This window comes from Paramisgurnus dabryanus, chromosome 3, assembly GCF_030506205.2.
Source record: "Paramisgurnus dabryanus chromosome 3, PD_genome_1.1, whole genome shotgun sequence".
Taxonomy (NCBI): Eukaryota; Metazoa; Chordata; class Actinopteri; order Cypriniformes; family Cobitidae; genus Paramisgurnus; species Paramisgurnus dabryanus.
Genome location: NC_133339.1, coordinates 19,230,210 through 19,256,860, shown reverse-complemented (window position 1 = coordinate 19,256,860; position 26,651 = coordinate 19,230,210). Strand labels below are relative to the sequence as shown.

At 37.6% G+C, this 26,651-nt stretch overlaps 1 protein-coding gene across 5 annotated transcripts in view; it reads left to right on the top strand.

The window, feature by feature from the left end:
• mrtfaa (myocardin related transcription factor Aa) overlaps positions 1 to 25,234 on the top strand; it is a 45,328-nt gene extending 20,094 nt beyond the window's left edge. For 3 of the 5 annotated variants that reach the window (XM_065252834.2, XM_065252837.2, XM_065252841.2), the window contains 15 exons: positions 9,162 to 9,217; positions 9,304 to 9,379; positions 9,708 to 9,869; positions 11,369 to 11,526; positions 12,381 to 12,491; positions 15,594 to 15,844; positions 16,012 to 16,150; positions 16,260 to 16,667; positions 16,750 to 17,298; positions 17,418 to 17,618; positions 18,169 to 18,285; positions 18,525 to 18,677; positions 19,490 to 19,570; positions 19,742 to 19,799; positions 19,885 to 25,234. In XM_065252834.2, the coding sequence (XP_065108906.1) occupies positions 9,162 to 9,217; positions 9,304 to 9,379; positions 9,708 to 9,869; positions 11,369 to 11,526; positions 12,381 to 12,491; positions 15,594 to 15,844; positions 16,012 to 16,150; positions 16,260 to 16,667; positions 16,750 to 17,298; positions 17,418 to 17,618; positions 18,169 to 18,285; positions 18,525 to 18,677; positions 19,490 to 19,570; positions 19,742 to 19,799; positions 19,885 to 20,408 (3,044 nt within the window). In that variant the 3' untranslated portion in view covers positions 20,409 to 25,234. The remainder of the gene's footprint in view (positions 1 to 9,161; positions 9,218 to 9,303; positions 9,380 to 9,707; positions 9,870 to 11,368; positions 11,527 to 12,380; positions 12,492 to 15,593; positions 15,845 to 16,011; positions 16,151 to 16,259; positions 16,668 to 16,749; positions 17,299 to 17,417; positions 17,619 to 18,168; positions 18,286 to 18,524; positions 18,678 to 19,489; positions 19,571 to 19,741; positions 19,800 to 19,884) is intronic. The other 2 variants (XM_065252836.2, XM_065252840.2) reach the window with 2 other exon arrangements.
• Positions 25,235 to 26,651: the final 1,417 nt, after the last annotated feature.

The following is a 26,651-nucleotide window of genomic DNA, read 5'->3' as shown; positions in this document are numbered from 1 at the left end:
GGGGTCTTCAACCTTTTTGTGAGCTAGGGCTACCACAATGGATAAAACAATGAGGAGGGCTACTTTTTGATATAGCGATTTTCTTTTGCTTGTTGACTTTATTTTATTTAACTTGTTGATATGTTTTATTTTTTGTTTAAAATGTTAGCATACATAATATAAGCCAAGCTAATATAAATAACATGTAATAAATAAATTGAGGCTATTAATAGAATGTGCTTTGGCGGGCAACCATGGGCACCATGTTTGAGACCACTGACAGTGTTGGGAAAGTTCACAACTAGTTCAGTTCACAGTTCATATTTCAAAATTTTGAACTAGTTCACAGTTCCAAAAATGAACTAATTTATAGTTCTTTTTTCCATATTATTTAAAAAAAATGATTGCCATTATAGCCCATATAGAACCAAAGACCGCAATTATTTGATTAGTTTTAACACTGAAGCTAAATTCGTCAGATTTCATCTTCATATCCAACTTTAAATCCTTATCAAACCAGGGTTTACATTAGCATTGACTGTCTTTTAATTTTTGTATTTGCTTGCACATACCTTGAAAGGCTAGCCGGGTGCTTCAAGGGGGTCCCACATCGGGCGAGAAGCGCTGTGAGGCGTCGCGTGTAGTACAACTCGCAGGTATCGCACACCGCACGTGCACGTTAAATAGCGTGAGCTTAGTCAAAGTCTATTTAAGATCCAGAATATGCGTTAGCAGCCTATGTTAAAGCAACACTATGTAGTTTTTTTACCTTTAAATAATGTCTCTAAAATTATTTCAGTGATAGAACAACTTTTAACTGGACAAATTGTACTGTTGCTGCAACCTAAGCAGCCTCCTAGCTGCTACAAGCACACTCTGAAAGTGGCGGTGGAGGGTAGGAAACACAGCCCCACCCCTCCCCCTGCCTGCAGAAGAGTGTCTGATACCAGGCACTGTTGCGCTTTTCAACCACATGGGGGAGCTGCAAGTCATTTTTACATGGAAACTACATAGTGTTGCTTTAAACGTTAACGATTTAGGACAAATATGATGTTATTTAATGTTAAACTATGTGGCGCAGCAGGGATTTGGATTTCAGCAGCGTCCAGTCAGTGTTGTTTTGATGACGCATGCAGCCTGGTGGCGGTGTTGCCAGATTGGGTGTTTTTCCGCTACACATTAAGGCCTGTTTGCAGTGTGTTTTAGCCGGGTTTTCGCCTGGAAGACTCTATAGAAATCTGGCACCCTATTGAATGACGTTAAACTGAGAATGTGTGCCGTTCACAAGCACCAGAATGAACGGGTTCACCTTGCGTTCATCAGGCAGTAATACAGTACGTTTAGTTCACGTTCGCCCAAAATATGAACGAGTTCATGAACTTTCGTTCAATGAACTCGTTCAGGCACAACACTGACCACTGATGTACAGTAATACTTCAGACTGGTCTTATTATATCTTCCAGCATATGTTATTCAACCTGAAGATACTATGTGAAAAATTAAATTTTTTCCAGTGTATTACTGCTTTATCATTCTACAATATTTCATGTAGATTCGTTAAAGGATTAGTACATTTTCTTAAAAGAAAAATCCAGATAATTTACTCACCACCATGTCATCCAAAATGTTGATGTCTTTCTTTGTTCAGTCGAGAAGAAATTATGTTTTTTGAGGAAAACATTGCAGGATTTTTCTCATTTTAATGGACTTTAATAGAGCCCAACATTTAATACTTAACTCAACACTTAACTTTTTTTCTTCAACGGAGTTTCAAAGGTATAAAAAATCCCAAACGAGGCATAAGGGTCTTATCTAGCAAAACGATTGTCATTTTTGACAATAAAAATAACAAATATACACTTCTAAACCACAACTTCTCGTCATGTAGATCCGGTAGTGATGCGCCAGCTGACCCCACGCAATACGTCATGACGTCAAGAGGTCACAGAGGACGAACGCGAAACTCCGCCCCAGTGCTTACAAGCGTCTTGAAAGAGGACCGTTCCTACGTTGTTGTATATCAACTGATACTAATTAATGTCTTTGTGTCAGTTTATTGTTTAAAATGGTCCACAAATGTGCGTTTTATATATGTAACACGTGACCTCCCTACGTCACAACGCATTTATGTGAGGTCGCGCTGGACCGGACCTACACGAAAAGTTGTGGTTTAAAAGTGCATATTTTTTATTTTTCTTGTCAAAAATGACAATCGTATTGCTAGATAAGACCCTTATGCCTCGTTTGGGATCGTTTAGAGTCCTTTGAAACTCCGTTGAAAAAAACTGTTAAGTGTTGAGTGAAGTATTAAATGTTGGGCTCTATTAAAGTCCATTAAAATGAGAAAAATCCTGCAATTTTTTCCTCAAAAAACATATTTTCTTCTCGACTGAACAAAGAAAGACATCAACATTTTGGATGACATGGTGGTGAGTAAATTATCTGGATTTTTCTTTTAAGAAAATGGAATATTCCTTTAAGTCGTGGCATTGCTTATTATTATGAAAATAAAAATGTAAAAAACTTCACAGTGTAGATTTAATGGTACCACTTGAATCATAAGTAAATAATATTTATAAATTACAATTAATCCAAAGTTACTTTTATTGTATTAAATGTTTAAGTACACTACTTAAAACTATGCATTCAGTTAAGGACTACCTTTTTTGAGTGGAAGGAAGTCTTTTAGTGATTTTACTTTATGACAGACTTGTTGATATATATTTTTGCTTTAGTATTTATCTTGTGTGGTAATTGTTTTATAAAAGCAATGGTTAAAAAAGCAACAACGCTTTGCTTCGTCTAACACCGCCCTGCAACCGCAACTTATTCACGATACAGCAAACCAACAGTACCCTATTGCTTGCTAAAAGTAGGTGCATGACCGACCATGCATTTCATTTGCATGGGGTTTGTTCTGTACACACACACATTTACGCCAGATAACAGGTGATAAGTGGGGTGTTTAAAGGAAAACACCACCGTTTTTCAATGTTTTACTATGTTCTTACCTTAACTTAGATGAATTAATACATACCTATCTTTTTTCAATGCATGCACTTTTAATCTTTGTACAGCGCCTCGTGAATGTGTTAGCATTTAGCCTAGCCCCATTCATTCCTTAGGATCCAAACAGGGATGAATTTAGAAGCCACCAAACACTTGTTTTCCCTATTTAAAGACTGTTACATGAGTAGCTACACAAGTAACTTATGGTGGCACAAAATAAAACTTTTATTTTGAGCCATAGGAATAAATGGGGCATTAGGTTAAATGCTGCACATTCAAGAAACGCTGTACAAAGATTAAAAGTGCATTCATTGAAAAAAGATAGCTAGGTATTAAATGGGTATTAATTCATCTAAGTTGAGGTAAAAACATGGTAAAATATTTAAAAAATGTAGGTGTTTCCTGCTACTGTATAGACCGTTTCATCGGACGCACGTGCGCTGACGTGATACACGTCTGGATCCGAACTTTACTTCCGGTTTCGTTTTTTTTAATGGTCTGACTAGTTGCTAAACTGCTAAACAAATGCCTATAATAACAAATGTTTTGGTTTCCTAGGTAATCTATGTGTTGTTTTTTGCTTATTATATAAATAAACTATGTTTAAAGAACTTTGTTGTTATTTATTCTTAGCAGAGTTTACCGGAAGTTACGTGCGGACAATGACAGCCGCTTGTTTATGTTGTTACTGCTGAAACTGTCTATATCTCTAGCAGAAGGACTTGCTTATACAGTATTTGCATCAAATCTTATAACTTCCCAAAAGGTTTTTCAAACCATTTGATTATGTAGTTATATAACGTGAGCAAACTCTGTGAGAGTAATCTGGACAAGGTTTGGGTTGAAAGGGCCTGCCTGGCATAAACATAACCGCCATGACTGACAACAGTGAAACTAATAACAACATTAAGGCGAAGCACTTATCCCGTAACTGTCTGGATCTAAATGTGGAACCCAATAGGAAGCGAAATGTGCAAACGGATGCGCCTAGAGTTTCGTAATGTAGCTGTATTTGCTTTTCTGTTAAATAATGCTCCCAAGTCCTGTTTTCACTTTCTCCCTTTCACTTGTCAAATGCACTTTCTGTCTGGCGTTTTCCATTATAAAACAGCTTTTAATTTACTTCTATAAGTGTCACTGTCACAAATAATGTGCACATTTATACCTTTATCTTGTCACAAGGAAATGCTCAACTTCATAAACAGTTATCAGCACCATAATCACATAGCCAGGATGCAGTGTAGAAAGGAAACGTAAGACTCTGATCTAAGGCCTATGACAGGTGCACATACAGCAGCAGCAGATGTGTGCTGGTGATTTAAAGCTCTGATTTGCTTCTGACTTTTGATGTGAATGTGGTTACAGCGACTTTTCACTTAAATCCAGATACTCTGCATAAAATTAAACAGCATAAAATGGAGCCCAATGTATATGGATTTATAAACATTTTTCTGTGAATAGAAACATTGGATAGGGGAGAGCGGGGCACAACCTAATGCTTTTTGGTTTTGGCTCAATCATTCAAAAAATATTTGAGTTTGATTCATTATCTTTTTACACAAGCAACACACACATCTCTGCTAAAAATAAACATTTGAAGTTCTAGTACTTACCGTTCTTGGACAATTGCACCAAACATGACAGAAGTGCAAACGTTACAACTTACCCCATAGGTGGGGTTAATTGTAACAGGCAGGGGGTTAATTGTAACACTTGCTAAAAATTAAGTTTGCAGGCAAATATTTTCATACTATTTTGTCTATACAATTGAAGTGGATATTGTTTATGTATCTGTCTATAGTAGACAGGTTTCCACACTAGATTCATTCATCCAACCTATTCTAACAATAGTTCAATTATAAATGGATACAAATGTCTAAATATGTGAGGAAAAAGCAGCACAATTATGAAAAAACTTTTTTATATGTGACCCAGTCTGTAAACCATACTACAGTTTCAAAATCAAATTCTGAGATAATGAGAATCAAAGTCTGATTTTAGCCATTCATTTCATTATGATTTCAATCTTTGACGTGACCTTATTCAATCAATATTAAAGATATGGACAAAAATAAATTTGACACACGATTTTTGATAAGACAGGCACATTTATTTTGTTGGCAGCCAGCAATCATTCGTGTGTAGCCTATTTAAAACAACGACAAGAATTACGCTAATGTTAGCGGTTTTTATATCGTAAGTGCTGAGGGATTTTTTGTAACACAGCGTTACAATTAACCCCACGGGGTCAAAATATTTTCAAGCCCACCAAAAAAGTTGCTAAGAGCTGCAGACATATTTCAAAACGATGCTATGTTTTAGTCAACAAGACACTGATTAAGATGCATAGCATTGGTTTTGGTATCTTACACACCCGACTTAGAAACCAAAAAAAAACATATGAGGAAAAAACTTGTTCATCAATAACTCTCTGGAAAAACATTATACATTTCCAATAATTTGCGGGAGATCGTCTTTTTGCAGCATGAAAAAAATACCGGAAAAACAAAACGCTCAACCTTGTGCAACTATGTAAACAGTCCGTGTTACAACTAACCCTGCGTTAGTTTTTGCCCCGCTCACCCCTACAGTACCTATAGCCCATTTCACACCGAGCACATTGTTATTCTGAACCAAATCTAAACAATATGGGGCGGTTTCCTGAATAGGGATTAGACTAGTCATAGACTAAAATAAATGTAAGAGTTGTCCAAACTAAAAACAACTTAAACTGACATATCTTAAAATGCATCAGTGCTCTTTGTTTTACCTCAAAATGCACACCAGTAATGTTTTTATCAAGGCATGTTTGTTCAAACTAGTTATATTCTCTATTTAAACTATGGCCTTGTCCTGGCTTAAGCTAATCCCTGTCTGGGAAACCACCCCTAAACCAGTTATATGATTTTATACCTTAGGGCTGTTGAAAGCTTTATTTTGATTTGGTTGAAAAATGCTCTATGGGTATGCATTATTGGTCTCGTACACACTGCAAACTTTCGGGAGTGACAACCGCATTAAAATGCTGGAGTGAATCCCCTAAATGTTTGTTTCATGTCTGTACAGAACAAGACTCACTCCCGAAAATGTGATGATTGACACAGAAATAACCATAGCAACGTTGTGCCGTCTCGCGTGCTTATCACTCACAGCTTTGACCAAAATAATAACAGCATTGTGTTTTGCAATAAACCTCCGTCTTGGCGTTGTGTATTTAACGCTTTTGTGAGGCTGCTTCACAGCGCGAAGCGCGCGGTCTTGCAGTCACAGTGTTGACAGGTCCACGTCTTTTTTGTACGTAAATACCGTTTTGACGCTTAACCGCTTATGGCTTTTGGCTCATGAAGCGATCAAGTTTTTGTGTTAATAAAGTGTGAGGGTGCCGGTCCCAATATTTTGATCTTCGAGGTAAAGCATTTAGATTTATTTCGGTTTATTATTGGATCTTTCTTGTTCGCTGTTTTTTTTAGTGCAAGATCTGGCAACACTAGTCAGCAAACGCTTTTGCCTCTGTCATTTTCTGAACCGCGCATACTCTTCTGTCCTGTTTATGATGAACGTTTAAACACTTGATTAACTACTAGTTGTTCAGTTCGAAGGTTTTGTACACACTGGGCAGAGTTTTTGTAAATTCGGTTGTCACTACCTGCATTTTGCGGGAGTTAATTCGCTTGTAGAATGCGGTTGTGAGTCCCATAAATAACTGAACTGTGTGTGTACAGAACAGGATTAAGCATTAAAAGGTGAAGTGACAACCAAATTAATATGCAGTGTGTACGGGACCTTTATTCGATAAACACATACCATGTCCTGTCAAATGTCTTAAAATAACCACCGAGCAATGTCTTAGCAATGTCTGTGGTAACTGTGGACTAAGCAGAATAATTGACTTCAAAAGAATTTTAAAAACCCAACGGGTGTGCATTATTTTCGAATAATTCAATGGCACGTCATCAATTATTCCTATATATATAATATATATATATATATATATATATATATATACATATATATATATATATATATATATATACATATATATATATATATATATATATATACATATATATATATATATATATATATACATATATATATATATATATATATACATATATATATATATATACATATACATATATATATATATATATATATGTGTATATACATATATATATATGTGTATATACATATATATACATATACATATATATATATATATATATATATATATATATATATATATATATACATATACATATATATATATATATATACATATATATACATATACATATATATATATATATATATATATACATATATATACATATACATATATATATATACATATACATATATACATATATATACATATATACATATATACATATATATACATATATATACATATATACATATATATACATATATATACATATACATATATATACATATATATATATATACATATATATATATATATACATATATACATATATATATATATATATATATATATATATACATATATATATATATACATATATACATATATATATACATATATACATATATATACATATACATATATATACATATATATATATATATATATATAAGTAACTTTTGATGTTTGGGGGAGTCTGAGAGCTTGAAATTATGATGGGACGGTTCTCACACACAAAGTGGTTTCGCACTGAACCCTTGCACACATACATTTCTTGAGGCTGATGGCTTTTGTGTTTTGATGCTAAAGGTTATGGGGCATATTTGGTTTTGGTGTGTGTGTATGTGAGCAATGATGTGAAAGGAGCCATGCTCTGCTGTGGGCAGCATGAACTAATATGACCTACAAGCCTCTTAATAAATAGCAACTTTCTCTTTAGCTTTTATATGCAGGCCTCTCTGTATTTCAACACCGTGTTATAACACTTATCTCTACAGTTATAACGTAGCATCTATGATAACCAGGACGAGGAAAAGTTTTGTTTTAGGGTTTTATTAAATATGTAGCCAGCACAGACACATTTCAGATTGTTTAGACTGTGAACCTGGTGGATTAAACACGGTCTGCTTCAGATGTGTTTAGCACAGTATTATTTTTAGATGTATTGCGCGTTGGGCCTGCACGGTATGGGGGGCTGTTTTGTATTTCTGCGATGTTATTTGCGATTATGAGCAAAACTGGATGATTTCACCAGATGACATAAAGCTTTGTTTGAAAGCATTTAACTTCTGCTTTGCATTTCTGAATAGCTCACAGATTTTATTTTAGATAATTTAGTTACATTCGTCATGGTTTTTCCGTTTGAAACCATTCTTCTTATATACAGTAGTGTAACACTTGCAAAGGCATCCGAAATAGATTTCCTTTTGAAATAAATGTTCTGCGATGAAACTATTGCAGAGGCGCACATTGCGATGACGATGCTGAAACAATACATTGTGCAGCCCTATTGCACGTGTACATGCATCATCACAATGTTATATTGCTCTTGTATATGTTGTTCCGGGTACATGCAGGATTTTTTCTTTGATTCTTCTTAATCATCATATTTATCTTTACATTTATCTTATTTCCTTGTACTGTTTCACAACTATAAGCTTTACTTCAGTTACACAAAAATAACATTTTCTCCTGATCAGAAAAGGCTATGAATTGTCTTTGTACACACATAAATGTTTCCTGTAATCTGCTCTACGTAAGCTATTTGTGATTTCTCTAAGTGACTGACAAATGTGACCCTGGACCACAAAACCAGTCATAAGTAACATGGGTTTATTTGGAGCAATAGGCAACAGTACATTTTTAACTTTATTATGCCAAAAATCATTAGGATATTAAGTGAAGATTATATATGTTTTTCCTCTTTAAAACGCATTTTTGACTTATGCGACTTATACTCCGGAGCGTATTATGGTCTTAAAAATACTGTAGGTGTATCTCGGCTAAATGTTGTACTATCCTAAAAAACCATACATCAATGGAAACCTTATTTATTTTATTTATTAGCTTTCAGATGATGTATAAATCTCAATTTTAAAAAAAAATGACCGTAATGACGGTCCAGGGTCACAAATGTTTTCCTTCACACTTTAATAACAGTTTTATTGCAGAGGAAGTATGCTATTTATTTTAATAGTCTTTTTCATATCTCTTTTACCTTCAGCACTGAAAAGTTCTGCTTCCTTTCACGAACAAAGACGAAGTTTAGAGCGAGCCAGGGTAAGATGCATTGCATTTTTAAAATCTATTTTCTTAATTTATTAAAAAGGTAAAAGCTTATCTTTCTATTTCTTTAATAATTGTAGACTGAGGACTACCTGAAGAGAAAGATTCGCAGTCGTCCAGAAAGATCTGAGCTGGTCAGGATGCACATTTTAGAAGGTGAGTGTTACTACATACTAAAAACTCTGGGTTATTTTTTTAACCCAGCGTTGGGTCAAAAAGGGAAAAACCCAATCATTGGCTTAAATTTACTTCGAAAATGTTTATATTTGATAACCCAATAAGTAAAAACAACCCAGCATTTTGAGTTAAATTACAACCCAACAGGTTGGGCTCGTCCCTTTTTGACCCAACGCTGGCTTGAAAATAACCCAGCATTTTTTTACACACCTCATACATGATCTGCTTATAGTTGTCTCTGTATATAATATTATATTATGTATTATACATAAATGATCACAGATCATAAATTAATGTATGTATACAGAGACATCGGCTGAGCCCTCTCTTCAAGCCAAGCAACTTCTGCTAAAACGTGCCCGTCTGGCCGATGACCTGAATGATAAAATCTCCCAGCGGCCCGGACCAATGGAGCTCATTCACAAAAACATCCTTCCAGTACACAGCAGCCTCAAACAAGCCATCATAGGTACTAAATCATTTTACTGTAAATACAGTAGTGCCAAAAATGTTTGGGCCCTTACGCCACACTCAAAGAGCCCCATTTACTACCACAGTATTCTTTTTCTTACTATGACAGTCAATGGGGCTCATGATCTGTATTTTTTCTGTTTTTGTACTACAGTCAATACAGTGAAAATGAAGTACAGTATTGATATACTGATTTGTCTTGTTATCAAGAGAGACCAATCACGATTCGCTGTCTGTCACTTTCTTGCTTCGTCTTGTTGCTCGCTATATCAATCTTCTACGTCTGAGACCTTGTACAAAATTATTCGAACATGACCTCTCTAACTCGCACGTATTTAAATAATTGATTTCTGGGATATTTTACATCATCATTTGTGGGCATCAGGGAGCCCCTCTCAATATCTGGAAGAAGTGGGATGTCTGAAACAAGTAGGGTCTACTGCCTATACCACACCAGAGCAAAAGTTAAGGAAAAGTCTAGCTGAACTTTAAGTCGTTTCACTCATTGAACTTCTTAATACTTAACCTTTTCGTCTCCACTAAAGCCCCATCCAAATCCATTCAGCAGTCACCATCTTTATCTTTTCACCTTTATCTTTAAGCTCCGTTTTAGCAATTGGCTGATGTTCCCAAGTCTGCATTTATATTCCCCGCACTAAATGCTTTATTTAGATCCTTTTCTTTTTCTCACTTAAAAGTCACACAGGCACACCAGAGCTCGCTGTTAGCGCTTAGCGTTATTCATCTTCATATCTATATTGCGTTCCTGCAGCAGGCGCATTGGATGTTAATTACATGCAGAGTTATGGTAATGAGATTGGTGCGCGTCAAACACAGAGTTAAATTAATTAGAGGGAAATTTACATTCGCGTTTGTATCCGCCACTTTATAGAGGGCTGAGATGATGAACTCTGCTGCAATGTGTGATGCCGTATAAACATTAGAGCGAATGAGACCGGCTTAAAATATTTGTTTACTTCTAGTCTCTTAAAGGGATAGTTCACCATTAAAAATAAAAATTCTGTGTTGTTCTAAACCTGTATGAATTTCTTTTTTCTGATGAACACAAAAGAAGATATTTTGAGAAATGATGGTAAACACACAGCAGATAGTGACTTCCATAGTAGGAAAAAAAAGTATTGTGGAAGTATTGTGATGAATTTATCCGCGAGACGGCACCAAGCAGGCCCTGACAACTAATGGCTTCAAAAAAGGTCTTCACAAACCTATGGGTGACGTCTTGGACACTACGTCCATATTTTTTTAGAGTCTATGGTTTTAAAACAATCAAAATTCAGCGTTTTTTATAGTGGATGATAAAACAAATAAAAAACTGGCCTTTTTGGTAAGCAACCACCTTGCAATCAGTAACAACCCGTTGCAACACCCGGGCATTGTAACGGCAAGTATGCAAGTTCCTTGTAAACTGTGTTTATTTAACTGGATTAACCTAACAGTGATTTTTGTTTCTTTTTTCTCTCTTCTTCATCACATCAGATACCCAGTTTCCAAAAGTCGAGAGCTCATCGTTCGACGAGGAAAGCAGTGATGCGTTCTCGCCTGACCAAATAGTCTGTCAAGACTCTCCTCCTCCTGGCTCCACCCACTTATCGTCTCCACCTGCGATACCTGCCAGTGAAACCACACCCAAAAAGGTGCGTGCACATTCTCATACAGGTACATTCGCATATTTAGCATCTCTACGCTAAAAATTTGTGTGCCATGAACCATAATAATCTGTTAAGTAAGTGAAAGCATGCTACAATTTTTTCATACAGATTTATTAAAGGAGTAGTCCACTTTATAGATGGGGCCCATTGACTTACCATAGTATTTTTTTTCCTACTATGACAAGTCAATGGACCCCAACTTAAAAGTGGACTACTCCTTTAATTGAAAGTGTGCATCTGTGTGACGTTTCTCTTAACCGATCGTAACCCTTTTTTAATTTTAAGGGGAAAATTTTAATTATTCATTTAAAGGTAATGAATTTAGCAGGACGCAAAGGGGTCTATAATGTTATGGCACCAATCAAGTTCATGTTAGTACATGGTATAGGTGTGCGAATTGGGACGTAACCAAACTCGGTGGCTCCAACACATGCATTTTTTTTTTTTTTACAGAAAATGAGGTCAGAACCTGGATGAGTTGTTGCAGCTGCAGTAAATTCTTAATGTTATTGAAATAATAATCTATCATCAACATACTACACACACGCGCCCGCTTTGATGTTCAGCGTAGCTTTTTATGCCCACTCAGCTCTCTAGAGTTGTGAATTATCTTCAGCGGGCAAACCGGCTTCACTCGGCTCATTAAACTTCCCCACGCGCTTACAAACATACAGTGGGTGTGCACTCGCACTTCATCATCTCCACACATTTGTGTTTTGGTTCTTTAGTCACGTATGGACACGCACGCTTACTTTCTCGTAATGTAGTTTGAGCGTGTTTAGCGTACCAAAGATAATGAAGTTCCCTGATTTCACCAGCTTTTCCAATTTCTCTTTTAGGTCCCGCCCGCTCCTCCTCCGCCTCCACTGCCAAACACAGCTGGCCCCGCCCCCCAGCAGAAACTGGCCAATGGTACAACAGGCCAAAAGCAAGCTTCTGCATTGCAAAAGGTGAGAGATCGTTTTGACCTGTTTCGTAAAAGCTGCAACTACTATTTTGAAGCTTTATGCTGTCCGAGTAACGCACAGAAAGCTTTTTTGCAAAGTAAAATCGAAACTTCAAATAACTCTGTATTTAATTTATCGTGTGTCATAAAAAGATCAAAGAAATTGATGTACTGTGAAAACCTTCTCCACAGTCCAAAAACTGGGTCCAAAAATGTGACTTATAGCTTTAACACATGACTGTCCGCATTTACGTATCTACAGTCAGTGTCTATTTTAGTCATAAAGGCTGAAATATATTTTTAACACGGTCATCGATCATTTCAGTCTGATCTCAACAGTGCGCTCAAGACATTTCAGCTCGAATTGTTTTATGAATCAGTCAGAAAGTAATGTAGGCTTGGCAGAGACTGTTATAAAGATGTGACATTTAAATGATTTATTTGGCACAATACCTTTGTTTGAGTACAGGAGCATAGAATTTAGCATTGTTGTTCATTATACAATTATAAAAGATTTCTTTAAAATGTGACTCAATGGTGATGCCAAAACATTCATGATGTGAACTTTCCAAGGTCAAGTATTGATAGGGGAAACTTGCTGCCTTGTGACTGGATTTGACACTGTATCATTACTCAGACTGTGATTTGCTTAATTACTTATTTGTCATCTAGTAGACCATAATGTTAAGCATGGAAAGGTAGTGGGAAAGGTATTTTACTCCGGCAATGCATATACTGATAAAATGTATTACTTTATTGCACTATTAGTCACAATGGGGCAGTTTGCCAGACATGGCTTATCCTAGTCCCAGACTAAAATGCATGTTTGAGATGCCTTAAAGGGAACTTTTGGGATTTTAGCTCATTCATCGTATCCCCCAGAGTTAGATAAGTCCATACATACCCTTTTCATCTCTGTCCGTACCGTATCTCTGTCTGACACACCCACCGCTAGCCTAGCTTAGCACAAAGACTGGAAGTAAATGGCTCCAGCTAGCATACTGCTCCCAATAAGTGACAAAGTAATGCCAACATTTTCCTATTTATGTGTTTTGAAATAACAAGGTGGTATGAGAGACAGCCATCTTTTAACCATATACATACTGGAAACTACAGTACTGTGCAAAAGTGTTAGGCCACCACCACCAGACTTGTTGTTTAAGAAGTTTTAATGTACATCCATATTTATTTTTCAATCTATTTTATTAAGATATAAACAGAAAATACAGTAAATATGTACAGAAAAATAAAAAACTCAATTTTCAGGACTAAATGTCGTCTTTAGGCATCGTCTGTGTTCAGTGTGACCTCTCTGGGCACTTAACACATCTTGAGCGTTTTTGAGCAGAATGAAGTAAAAAGACTAATTTCTTTAAAATCAGAAATTAGGGTTTAATTTTATTTCGGTTTAAGGGATTCTGTAGTTTCCAGCTATTGCTCAAGTGGAATGGGAGTTTACCCTCAAAACTGGACACATCAGTTTACATTTTTATGCAGTTTTTAATACTATATACACATTTCATGGATTTTCTGGTTGTATTCTGTTATTAAAGAGACTGAGAAACAATTATATATGATTACTATAACATTGCAAAAACAACAAATCTAATTCTGGCATGGTGGCTTAAGACACTTGCACAGTACTGTATATTCTCAGAAAGCGAAGCACTGCTACTTGGGCGGAGTGTCTCCCATGACCTTGTTATTTGTACACGCTTTGACTATACCTGTACATATCACAACATATAAATAGGAAAATGTTGGCGTTATTTTGTCACTTATTGGGAGAAGTATGCTAGCTGGAGCCATTTACTTCCAGTCTTTGTGCTAAGCTAGGCTAGCGGTGGGTGCATCAGACAGAGTTACGGGACATACGGAGATGAAAAGGGTATGTATGGACTTATCTAACTCTGGGGGATACGATGAATAAGCTAAAATCCCCAAAAGTTGACGTGTTCCTTTAAAGAAATACTCCACTTTTATTTAAAAAATCCCGATAATTTATTCACATAAACATCTTGGATGACATGGGGGTCTTTCTTTTTGTTCAGCCGATAAGAAATTAAGGTTTTTTATTTGTTATTTTTTGAGGTAAACATTCCAGAATTTTTCTCCATATAGTGGACCTTTCAATGCTGCTTCAAAGGGCTCTAAACGTTCCCAAACGAGGCATAAGGGTCTTAGATAACAAAACGATCATTATATTCACCAAAAAAAATTTAAATGTGTACTTTTAAACCATAACTTCTCATCTTGCAATTGCCGTGTGATGCGACAGCGGGACGTTATGCTTTATGTAATCACGCCGAAAGGTCACACATTACATATGCGGACCATTTTAAACAATAAACTGACACAAAGACATTTATTACTATCATTCCACATACAACAACTTCGAAACAGTCCTCTTCGTCCACACTTGTAAACACTGTCGGGTAGTTTTGCATACCTCATACGTGACCTTTTTGACGTGATTACATAATAATGTAAAGTCACACTGACGCGTCACATAGCTAGTGCAAGACAAATAGTTATGGTTTAAAGTCCTTTTTTTTTGGCGAAAATGACAATTGTTTCGCTAGATAGGACCCTTATGCCTCAGTTGGGATAGTTTAGAGCATTTTGAAGCAGCATTGAAACTGCTATTTTAAACTGCATTAAAACCGTACTGTACATTTTTGCGGTCCACTATATCGAGAAAAAACCTGGAATTACCTTAATTTCTTCTTGACTGAACAAAGAAAGAAATTAAAAGATTCTTCATATCATCCAAGATGTTTATGAAAGTGGAATATTCCTTTAATTTAAAAACATCTTGAACTGATACAGTATCTTAACATATATCAGTGCAATTGTTTTGTCTAGATGCACAACAGTATTTTTTTTGTGTAAGGTATGTTTGTTTGTAAGGTATGTGTGAAATGTCCTAGTTCTTGATTAATCTAAACCCTGTCTCCCCTCCACCACCCCTTTGAGTTTAAATGTAAATATATTTATTGGTCTTTGAAATAGTGTATTTCCTGTTTTTGTTAATGGAGGCTTCCATTTAAACTAGCATGTTGCTGCATCATCAGTCTGAATCGCTGTCTTTATTTTTCTCTCTTAGGGTGGTAAAGCGTCAAACGAACGGCCTATTCAGCGCACTAAAAAGGTTAAGGACAATAAGCCAAAGGTAAAGAAGCTGAAATACCACCAGTACGTTCCTCCGGATCAGAAGGCCGAGCGTGATCCTCCACCAATGCTCGACTCCTCCTACGCCAAACTCCTCTATCAGCAGCAACTCTTCCTTCAGCTGCAGATCATCAACCAACAGCAGCAAAACTACAACTACCCTACCATCCTACCGGCACCGCCCAAGTAAAATCCACGTCTATATACCTGTTTACTAGTTAATCTTGCATGACTTATTCAAGAAATCAAAAGAAAAGTCAATAGGAATTGAATTCAATAAGTGTTTTTTTCTTTCACTTTAAATCATATTTTTGCTGTTTCTTTGTTTTAAATGATATGATTAATACATTTAGGCCTCCAGCTGACCAACAGCCTTCTTCAGCCAATGGCTCTTCACCATCCAGGAATGCCCCGCCCCCTCAATTAACATCCACTACTTTCCACCTTACCGCAAAATTTGGGCCTCTGCCTCCCAACTTGGATGAGCTTAAGGTGATGAGCTGTGATTATTTATTATTGTCCGCTACTGTTATTGTAAATACTGTAATTTAAGAAAATTCATTAATCAATGAACTGATGTCGTTCTTCGCATCTCCTGTAGGTGGCAGAGCTGAAGCAGGAGCTGAAACTGCGTGGCTTGACCGTATCTGGAACCAAAAATGACCTTATCGAACGGCTGAAGAACTTTGAGGAACAAAACGGTGGAAATATGCCAACATTTTCAAGCAGCAACACAACACAACAGCAACCAGGCCCACCCTCAGGCAACGTCCCTGCCGTAGGAGGGGCCTCTTCCCCTCGGCAATCAACGGATGGCAATACGGTGGCTTTTTCGATCCCATTGGCTGCCACTGCAGAACAGGGCAGGACTAGGGCGACAGCTCCGCAGATGATGCCGTTTGGCAGCACTAGCTCCTCCCCTCCCGTTTCGCCCACTCACTCTGAGCGCTCATTGGCTGGGATGAGTCCAGATGAAATGAGCTGTAATGGGGATGCTTTTGGTGAAATGGTAAATGTCTATATTTATTTTTTGAATCCAGAAAATGTATTTTATGTAAGTACTTAAATAATTTGAACTCTGCTCCTTACAGGTGACGTCTCCTCTTACCCAGCTCACCTTGCAGCCCTCTTCCCCTTTCACAACAACAGTCCGCATTAAGGAGGAGCCCAACAGCCAGGCACCCCGGTCCTCCTGTTGTCTGGCATCCACTACAGCGCCCCCTGTAGACAAGGACCGGATGCTGCAGGAGAAGGACCGGCGCATTCAGCAGCTCACGCGCATGCTGTTGCAGAAGCAGCAGCTGGTGGAGTCTCTCCGCTCACAGCTGGAGGGCAAACCGGTCCGAGTGAAAGAGGAATCTGCTGATGTCAGTATAGAGATGGTCACAGCCGCTGTGAAAGAAGAGGTCATAGAGGTGCATGAAGAGAGTGAGATGGCCACAGAGCCTCAGGCCCTCCCGCAGGCAGCGGAGACGCAGATGCAAGCGCAGCTGCTGCAGCAGAGGTTGGAGCAGGATCGGCAGCAACAGCTAGTAATGCAACAGAATCAGCGTAACCTGCAGCAACAAGCGCATCAGAGGAAGAGGAAAACAAACAAACATCCCAACCAGATGCAGGCCAAACCGCATCTGCAAAAACAAGTCAGTGTTGACTAGCATTCATTATTTGCATTATTCATAAAAACCCATTTAAAACCGATTCACAACATGTAAGGTCAAGTCTTGTGATTAAATATTTAAACATTTATCTTTTTTTAAAGCAGGTGTCTCAGTCTGACACTAACCAGCAGTCAAGTCACGTTTCTGCAGTCACATTGGATGTACCTAAATCTAACTCCGCCCCCACAATTGTGATGGACAGCAATGGCAACCAGTTCCTGCTAACTCTGTCAAATCAAAACACAGAGACCCCAACCCGAGGCCAACCCAAGAGCAAAACGACCAATCATATCACGCTTCAGGTAATATTTGTTTTAACATTTAAGCTTACACTTCTGAAAAATCCAGGTAAGACCAGCATAAGCCGGTTTAGGCTGGTCTCTCAGCTTGGATTTAGCTGGTGTAAAAAGCTGGTCGAGCTGTGTGTTGGTCACTTTTTAAGCTGGACTTAGCTGGTCAGGCTGGGAGAATTAGCTTAAACCAGCTACTGCCACCTTAAGGAGCGATTCACATTTCGCATCTAAACTGCGTGGAAAACACAATTGCCGGTTGGTTCTTGTCACATGACCTGCGTTGCGTTTGTGGCAACTGAAAGTTAAAATGTTTTTAACGCCATGCGGATGTGTCTGGAAAAAACAAGCGTGTGGCACTGCATGTGTGCCCCAACCGGGTCGCATCCATTATGAGCGCGCATGCCGCGCGCCTACATTTAAAATAACAAACTTGAGCGCGCAAAAGACGCGAAATGTGAATGGCCCCTAAACCAGCTAAAACCAGCTACTGATCTTTTTTTTTCAGTAGGGTGTAAAACAAATATTTTTATGCACTGACTTATATTAATGTCATTTTCAGAGACTACAGTCCACACCTATCAGGCCACCCAGCCAATCAGTCGCTGAATTGCCTAATAACAATAACCAATCCGAACGGCCCATACAAACCGTCATTTTGAAGCAGCCAATCAAAAAGGTTTGTCGATTACTTTTGCTGTGCTGTCTTTGTGCTGTACGTTGGCATATAGTTTAAAAATAAGGCCTTCAATATGAAGGAACGATGTGTATCATTACTTGCTCATTGGAGTGATTATGAGGCTTTTAAACACCGTTGATAAAAATGCTAATTGCTAATCACTGTCAGTTGAGCTAAAGCATGAGCTATTAGCCCATTAACACGGAGACTAATTGAGATGCATGTTTTTACGTTCACAGGCACTAAAGCCAGATCTTAAAGTGACATACAATTACAAAATGTCAAACTCTGCATCCATCTCAACGTCATCCAATTTCCAGACCTCCATTTCTCCAATGGATTCAACAACCAACACCAGACCAACATCTCCAAACAACAACAACAACAACAATGTAAGGGCTTTTAATGGTTTTAAGTCTGGCTGTGAGTAACCCACTTCTAGCCAAACTTAACTTCAGTGGCGGTTGGTGACTTCTTTTTTCGAGGGAGCATGTATGTAAAAATATGTGTTCTGCGCGTCAAGTGATCCTGTGTGCATTAGACGTCTTTTCCTGTAGCTCAATTGGTAGAGCATTGTGTTAACACTTCAGAGGTTTGGTTTCCTGCACTTTGGATAAAATCATCCGCCAAATGCATTCCCACATACAGCAACACCTGCTAACCGTCCGATTGGTTCACACAGTGTAAGCTTGTTTGTTTATAAAACATTTCGGCTAATTTGATAAAGCTTTTAGCTGACTGTAAAAGTGTAGCGGTCTGTACTCCACTTCACACATTTACCAGATTTAAATTTGTTGTGCAGTTGTATTTTTAGTGATTTTATCACTACAACAACAGAGAAAATGCAAGAAAAGATTTTGTCTGGGTCTGCTTATGAGGTTTCTTTTCAGGATGTTGCATAAGAAAGTAGCTGCCTATGCAGATGGTAGATAGCAAGGCACATCAAGAAATTCTTCCTGATGCTTAACACAAATTTGTCATACAAGACATGAATTCTGATCAGAACTGCGGTTCTGTATTGCACAGATTTATATGCATAGAAATGAAAAGAGCAAAGCATGTTTGTGGTAACATCTTAAGCTTTTATTTTCATTTGACATACTGGTTGTTCAGTTCAGTGGCAAGTTCATGAAATCTCTCTTTGTTTTTGGGCATGTTATGTGTCACTTCCTCCCTTTAATGTGCGTCCATTTCTGTTCGTCAGGAAATGATGTGTCAGGACCAGCGACCTTTGCTCTCTTCTCCGACCTCCAGTTTGTGTTCTCCCAGTCCCATTGGTCACCAGGTAGCGTCTCCAAAATTTCCACAAACTGTTGTTTTTGTACTTGTTTTTATGACCATATTGCATCGTTAGTGGGGCTGATTTAGGATCAGTTGTCTTGTCATTATTTGTACTAAATATTTCTGGTGATTATTTACGATCCTGATTGTTGCTTCTCCATTGGTCTACTTTCAGGAAAATGGCTGTAACCAGCAGGTTGATGACCTGTTTGACATCCTAATTCAGCGTGGAGGTAAGCGTGTCTTGCTTTATTTATTTAAATTTTTTGCGTACATACGTTTTTATTGATCCAAAGACTGTTTTCCTAAATCCTCCAGACATATCAGAAAATTTCAAATCCACCCCTGATCCCGTTCTCGAACGGCTCCGCCCAAATACGCCTCTTTCATTAAGCCCCTTTCCTATCACAGTCACCACCCCTCCCTCTGATCTGCCCCTCAAAACTTGGATTTTAGAACCTCAACCTCCATCTAATACCCACACCAACCGTGAGACGGGAAGCGGCCGTCTTGAAGATTTCCTGGAAAGCACTACTGGCAAACCATTGCTGGGTGTGGAGCCCGGAGGACCCATGACGCTAATCGTGGATCTCCACAACCAAATGCTCAGCACACCGAGTATCCTCGACCACCCTTGTTCGCCAATGGATACGTGTGACCTGAGTTTCACTAGTCACTCGGTGTCAGACTCCATTCCTGACAGTATGGATTGGCTAGACTTTGGAATGGGTGGTGTTGGAGGGGAGGGGCCAGGGATGATGAACCTGAACGGACACGCCCCCTCTAGCTTATTTTCGGCAGACTTTCTGGACACGTCGGATCTTAATTGGTCCACCTTTTAGCTTGTGAGGTTTTCTTGGATGCCAGTCTGAGCCAGGATTATCATCCTTCACTTACTAAAGGTTTTATAATTGTTTCGTGCATTGACTTTTCTAGTTCAGAACAACTGATGAATTAGATAAGAAACTTGCTACACTTTTCCTTAACCCTAACCCACTCAAAAAGCAAAAATATGCGCACACACGTACATCTCAAAGATTTTTATTCTGTATTTATTTGATCTGAAAGATAGCATTTGTTCATCTGCTGTAATTCACTAAAATGTTATATATATTTAGCAGATGCTGTTGTGACACTCTCCAGATGAAACACTCTTTCACAAATGTCTCTGCGACATACGTGTGGTTACTGGTAGTCACAAAAAAACCAAGCAATCTGTTTCTTAATAGTAAATGCACATACAGTGTTGGTTTTTTTACAGCAACTAAATATAAAATTTTGTCATTTTAGATGCTGAAGCATCTTTTTGAGCTCGCTTTACCAAATATATTTGGCCAGCCAATCCATATACTGCGTATTGAAAACATATCCGTATCTGTCTGGATATTACTATTTATATATAGTTTTTTACTCTTTCACATCGCAAAAATAAGCCAATTTAAAGGGGCCATATCATTAAAATCTTACTTTTTCCATGTTTATGTGCTACAGTTGGGTCATCAGTGCTACTAAAAAAGATCAACCCAGTAATGTAGTTTTAGTAAACTATTTTCTGCAAGCATGTGAAAAAATAGGTAATTGAAATTTGGCTCCCCTTGTGATGTCAGAAGGGGATCTTATTATAATAATAATAATACCGCCCCTTAATCTGCAACTATCCAACCATTTAATGCAAAGAGAAAAAGAAAGAGAAAATAATTGACAGTTCAATTCAATTTCGATTTCAACCGACTGGCGATTAGTGTTTGCATTTCATCAGCTCATTTGCATTTTAAATGACACACGCCAAAATGGCACATTTTAATATATAAAGATATAAATTATCTATATGGTATTTTTAGCTAAAACTACTCTAGGGATATCAAAAACTTATTTTACATCTTAAAAAAGTCTTGTGAAATGTCCCCTTTAAAGCATTCCCATTTAGGGCAATAAAATTATTATATTTTTAGACTAAGATATATGACCAGGGCATGAAATTAACACCCGACCACGCGCCAAATGCGGGTGGATTTTGCAATTGGCGGGTAACACTGTCAATCTACCAGCCACATTGGCGGGTAGCCAATGCGAATCAGTGATGCGCGGGTCATTGTAGAAACAACCCACTCCCGACCGACATTTTCAACTAACCCGCCCACAATTGTTCAAAGTAGTTTTTAAACTCGACCGACTGACCGCGGCCTGAATATCATTAAAATATTTTTGGATGACTCGTAACCGGCACCCGCTCATTTCTTATCAACCTGCGCATATCACTGATGCAAATTGAGTGATTCATTGAGATGATGCGACTGCTGTTTCGCAACGTTCATGTGATTGGAAAGAAGATGAGGCACTTCTCGGACTACGTTTGGATGTGCGAGTAAGTATTAAATTGTTGGTGAGATGGGATGAGAATGCAATGCTGACATAGACTACTGTACAATCGCAGTTGCACAGATGTGTAGTGCTGCTGTGACGGATCAGAACTCTTGATGTGTATACTTTAGAGAGAGTTGCGCTACTATGCCTTATACTGTAGTACATTAACATACATTTTGCGAATATAGTAATGAAAAACAACGTATGTGCGGCGTTTATGTGCGCAGTTTGTGCCCTCTCTGTCTCTGTGTGCGTGCGCGGGTTTAAGGGGACTCAATAGGGCACATCGGAGAGACGTTCCTAAAAGCATGCATACATAAAATCTTTCTGCTCTTGACAGGGCACATATAAACAAAATGAACTCAACAGTATTCATTTTCTAATAAAACATTTCTTTATGTCTTAAGTGTATGTATAGAGAGTCAAAAACCAGTCTGTGCTGGTCTTAAAGAGACAGTAACCTCAATTAACCTACTTAAGTCTGTGTCATTAATGTTAATCAAACAACCTAAGACAAAGAGAAATTCACGTTTGTAGCTCTGAAAAAAATTATTTTTCATTCATACAATAAAGACAGTGTTATAATTCACTATTCAGGCAAAAAAAAAAACTGGCTGGTAAAAAGTCTCTGTGGCAGGTGGATTTCTAAATCCACCTGCCACAGTGGCTGGTGGTCAAAAAAGTTAACTTCAGGCCCTGTATATGACTTAAGTCTCATTGCATCCTTTTATGGAGAAAATGTTCGCAGTATTAACCGATGATGACAATATCTTAAGTTATTCAGCTAACGTAGCTAGTTGTTTTTATTTGTGGCATTTTATTCAATTTTTTTATCAAAATGTGAGTGAGAAGAAAAATTATAATACTTAATAAATAAAACTTTAAATATCAATTGGCAGATGCAATGGACAGCTGTTATTAGAGCTGCCTGACGATTTTTTTGCAGAATAAAAGTTTTTTTTACATACTAAAATGTGTGTAATGTGTGTATAAGAATTATGTGTATATAAATGCACACACATGCATGTATATATTTAAGAAATATTTGAATGTGTATAAACATTTGTAGATTTATATATAATTTATATAATATATAAATATTTATTATATGAATATATTTTTCCTTAAAAAGTGTTTGTTTGTATTTATATATACATAATATACTTTGATGTACTTTGTATAATAATAATAATTATGTAAACAAAAACTTTTATTCTGCAAACGAATAGTCGTGCCTAAGCATTAGGCAGCCCTAGCTGTTATGCTTGTCTTTGGTAGCTTCATTGATGTTAAATAAAAATTAAGCCTACAAAAAACTGAACCAGAAGCGATGTGACATGTTTTGCAGAATACGGAAGTTTGTTGCGCAAATTCCCCATTACCATTCAGATATAGCTGAAATATTTTTTTAGTGATCTGCAGATTTTGTTGTTATTCGGTTTACCTCTGATACTGTAAGAAGGAAACTTAAAGGGATAGTTTATCCAAAAATGAAAATTCTGTCATCATTTACTCATGTTGTTACAAACCTGCATAAATTTCGTTGTTCTGATGAACACAAAGGAAAAATGTTTGAGAATGTTTGTAACCAAACCGTTCGTGGACCCCATTTACTTCCATAGTATTTTTTCTTACTATAGAAGTGAATAAGGTCCAAACATTTCTCAGTTTATCTTCATTTGTGTTCATCAGAACAAAGAAATGTATACAGGTTTGTAAAAACATTAGGCCGAGTAAACGATAACAGAATTTTCATTTTTGGGTGAACTATCGCTTTAACAGCTTTATGTATCCACAGTTAAGTTCGCAGTATAGTCCGTTTTTTTTACGTGAACGCACATCCTTGCAAAGCATGGTTTATTTGACTCGTACGTGTATGCAGACGTTCGTCGCATGCGCATTGCGACAAAATACAGCACATTTACCACATGCGCACGGTTTGAAAAATCTGGCGCTGCGCACTCTTCTAATGACAAATTGCGTTATGTGTGCTGTACGCAGACCCTTGCATACACACATAAAGTGGACCGTGCTACTGCCTTTACCTATTTTGTACAGTAGAGGTGCTGGAGATATTATTTCATGTACCGTATGGATCTGAGATGTGATACTGTAGATTTATCAGTTAACACAGTGTAACACAAAATCAATATGCTTTATGCATTCTTTTGTTTTAAATATGGTATTATGGACTTGCGTCACAACTATAAAGACTATTTATATTTGTTGCTGAGAGGAATGTGTACAGTTTTTGTTAATGGTAGTACTTTCGATCAACAGAGATAGCTGCCAAACACAGTAATAACAAACTTGCATTGTGCAAGATCAAACAAAGTTAGGTGTTCAACTCTAAACAAAACTTGGGTGTTTTTCATGCCAAGTTTACTTAGAAATGATTGCCAAATCTTATAAATGGGAGGGAGGTTTATCAAACCTAAAGAGGTTTATTGCAATCCTATCCCTAATGTGTAGAAAACATCAAGTGAAGTTTAATATTTGAGTGTACTTGTTCTCAAAGTGGAGAAGTTGCCTGCACCTTTCAAACGTTTTTATTTTATTTTGCTTTCTAATGGGACGTTGTGTTGTATTGTAAATATGCTGCACTGTATATGAATGTACATGTTATCTATATGCCTATCACAGTGCATGTCATACTGTATTTTGTCAGTACTCCTGTCTTTAAGTGGAGTTTTGATTTGTAGTAATTAAGAGATAATGAATGTTTCTAAGAAGATCTGAATGTATAGATTTTACTGTATAGAAGATATTTGCCAGATATAATGACGCATAATCGCAAACAAATCAATAAGCAATTTTTGCATTTCAAGGACCTATAGACACTTGCATATATTATTGCTGTTACTCTGAAAGCTATTAATGCGCTGCTTGAATGTACATTTTTGTATTGTTGCATATCAGCTCAGGAACCTACAGATTTTACTGTGCGTGCGTGCGTGTCTGTGTGTGCATGTATGTTCATATATATGTGTGTGCGTGTACATGTGTGTGTATATATATATGTGTGTGTGTTGTGAGAGAGAGATGTCATTTGGGAGAAACAGCATTATTGTCTGCAGTATTCACCGTCCATCTGTCTGAATTTGTTCTTGCGGGGCTTTGGCTTGTACTTCATGTGGTCGAGCCCAAACTCGGCTTCATATCCACAGGGTCCTCAGTCCACCACCCCCTGCAGTAAAGACTAAATATCAACATTGGATAATTGTGTTACTGGGTGGGGCTTGAGAGCCTTTCAGGGTTTAAACTTAAGGTTTTTGTTTTTGGAAAATAAATAAACATTAATACATTTAAAAGAAAGATTTCATTTTTGTGCCATGGGTTTGATTCACAGAAAACACAGATTAACAAAATGTTTTAGATTAAATGTAAGCGACACAGTAGGGATGAAATGTTCAATAGTTGTCCATCACCTGAAAGGAAGTTGGGCTTGTAACCCGAAGGTTACCAGTTTGCGTCTCATGGCTGGCAAGGCACGTTTCCCCTTATCGCTCCCGGGTGGTGTCCAATAGCTGCCCACTTCTCTGGGTGTGCTTGTGTTCATTGCTCACTGAGATGGGTTAAATGCGGAGGTCACATTACGAGTATTGTCACTTTCACTTAGAATAGTCATTTAACATGTTTATTTGTGGGCTGTGTGTGTATAATTTGTGCACTTGACCCTTTACCAGCCTGGGTGAGTTCATCCAAACATCAGAATTTATTTGCATGTATTCACATCTGCATGCATTTAAATATGGTGCCTTTAGATGTAATCGGATTTCAGATTTGACTTCAATGTTGTTGTGCGGTTAAGTTGTCATTGAATGTTTGAGTATGCAGCTCTGTGAATAAGATAATAGTGAGGTTGTGTAGATTTTTTGGCTTTTCGGAGATAGCCAACTTGGATCCCCTTGATTTTTACAGCCTCAACATATGTACATATGGTCCCAAGAAAACAATCGTACAGGTTTGGAGCGCCAAAACAAATGGTGACAGACAAATGGACAGATGGTGGAGCCCAAGACAAATTTCCCTTTGGGACAAGAAAGTTTACCTTACCTTAACTTTCAAGAGTGAGTAAACAATAACCGAGTTTATATTTTTGCATGGGCGTCGGAACCATGGGACAAGACCCACCCACTTTTTAAAACCAATAATTTTTGTCCCACTCACTTGTTCTCTTAATTTAGCGCATTGTCTGTTCACTTGTCAGAGCGCCGTCAGTCAAATCCATTCCACTAGAGAGGAATGCCATAATAAATTAAACTCTGTTCCGCGTTTTAGCTACAGCCTTTACTTCCACGCTGCTGCTTCCTCAAATCCATTCCACTTGGCTTATTTCGAGTCCATATAATTTCAACTCAATTTCACCTTTCACCTGCTGCGCTCCTGCGACACAACAAAGTAACAACCCATCCACCAACTTTTTTTTTTTACTTCCAACGCATTTTTGGGTGAACTCTTCCTTAAAAGCCGGGGTGCCCAAACTCAGTCCTGGAGGGCCTGCAGAGTTTAGCTGGCTTGTGTTTTTCACTGTGCTTCGATTGGATAAAGAAAAGTAGGTGTTTCATTTGGAAATGGAACTGGAAGCAGACTGACCGTAGGAGGGGGCGGAGTTACCAGATGATCCCGCCCAAGCCGTCTAATTGACATCATCATGCTGCATTCAGACCAGCTGCGGTAGAGGCGTCAAGCGCGAGTGATTTAAATGTTAAGTCAATGTG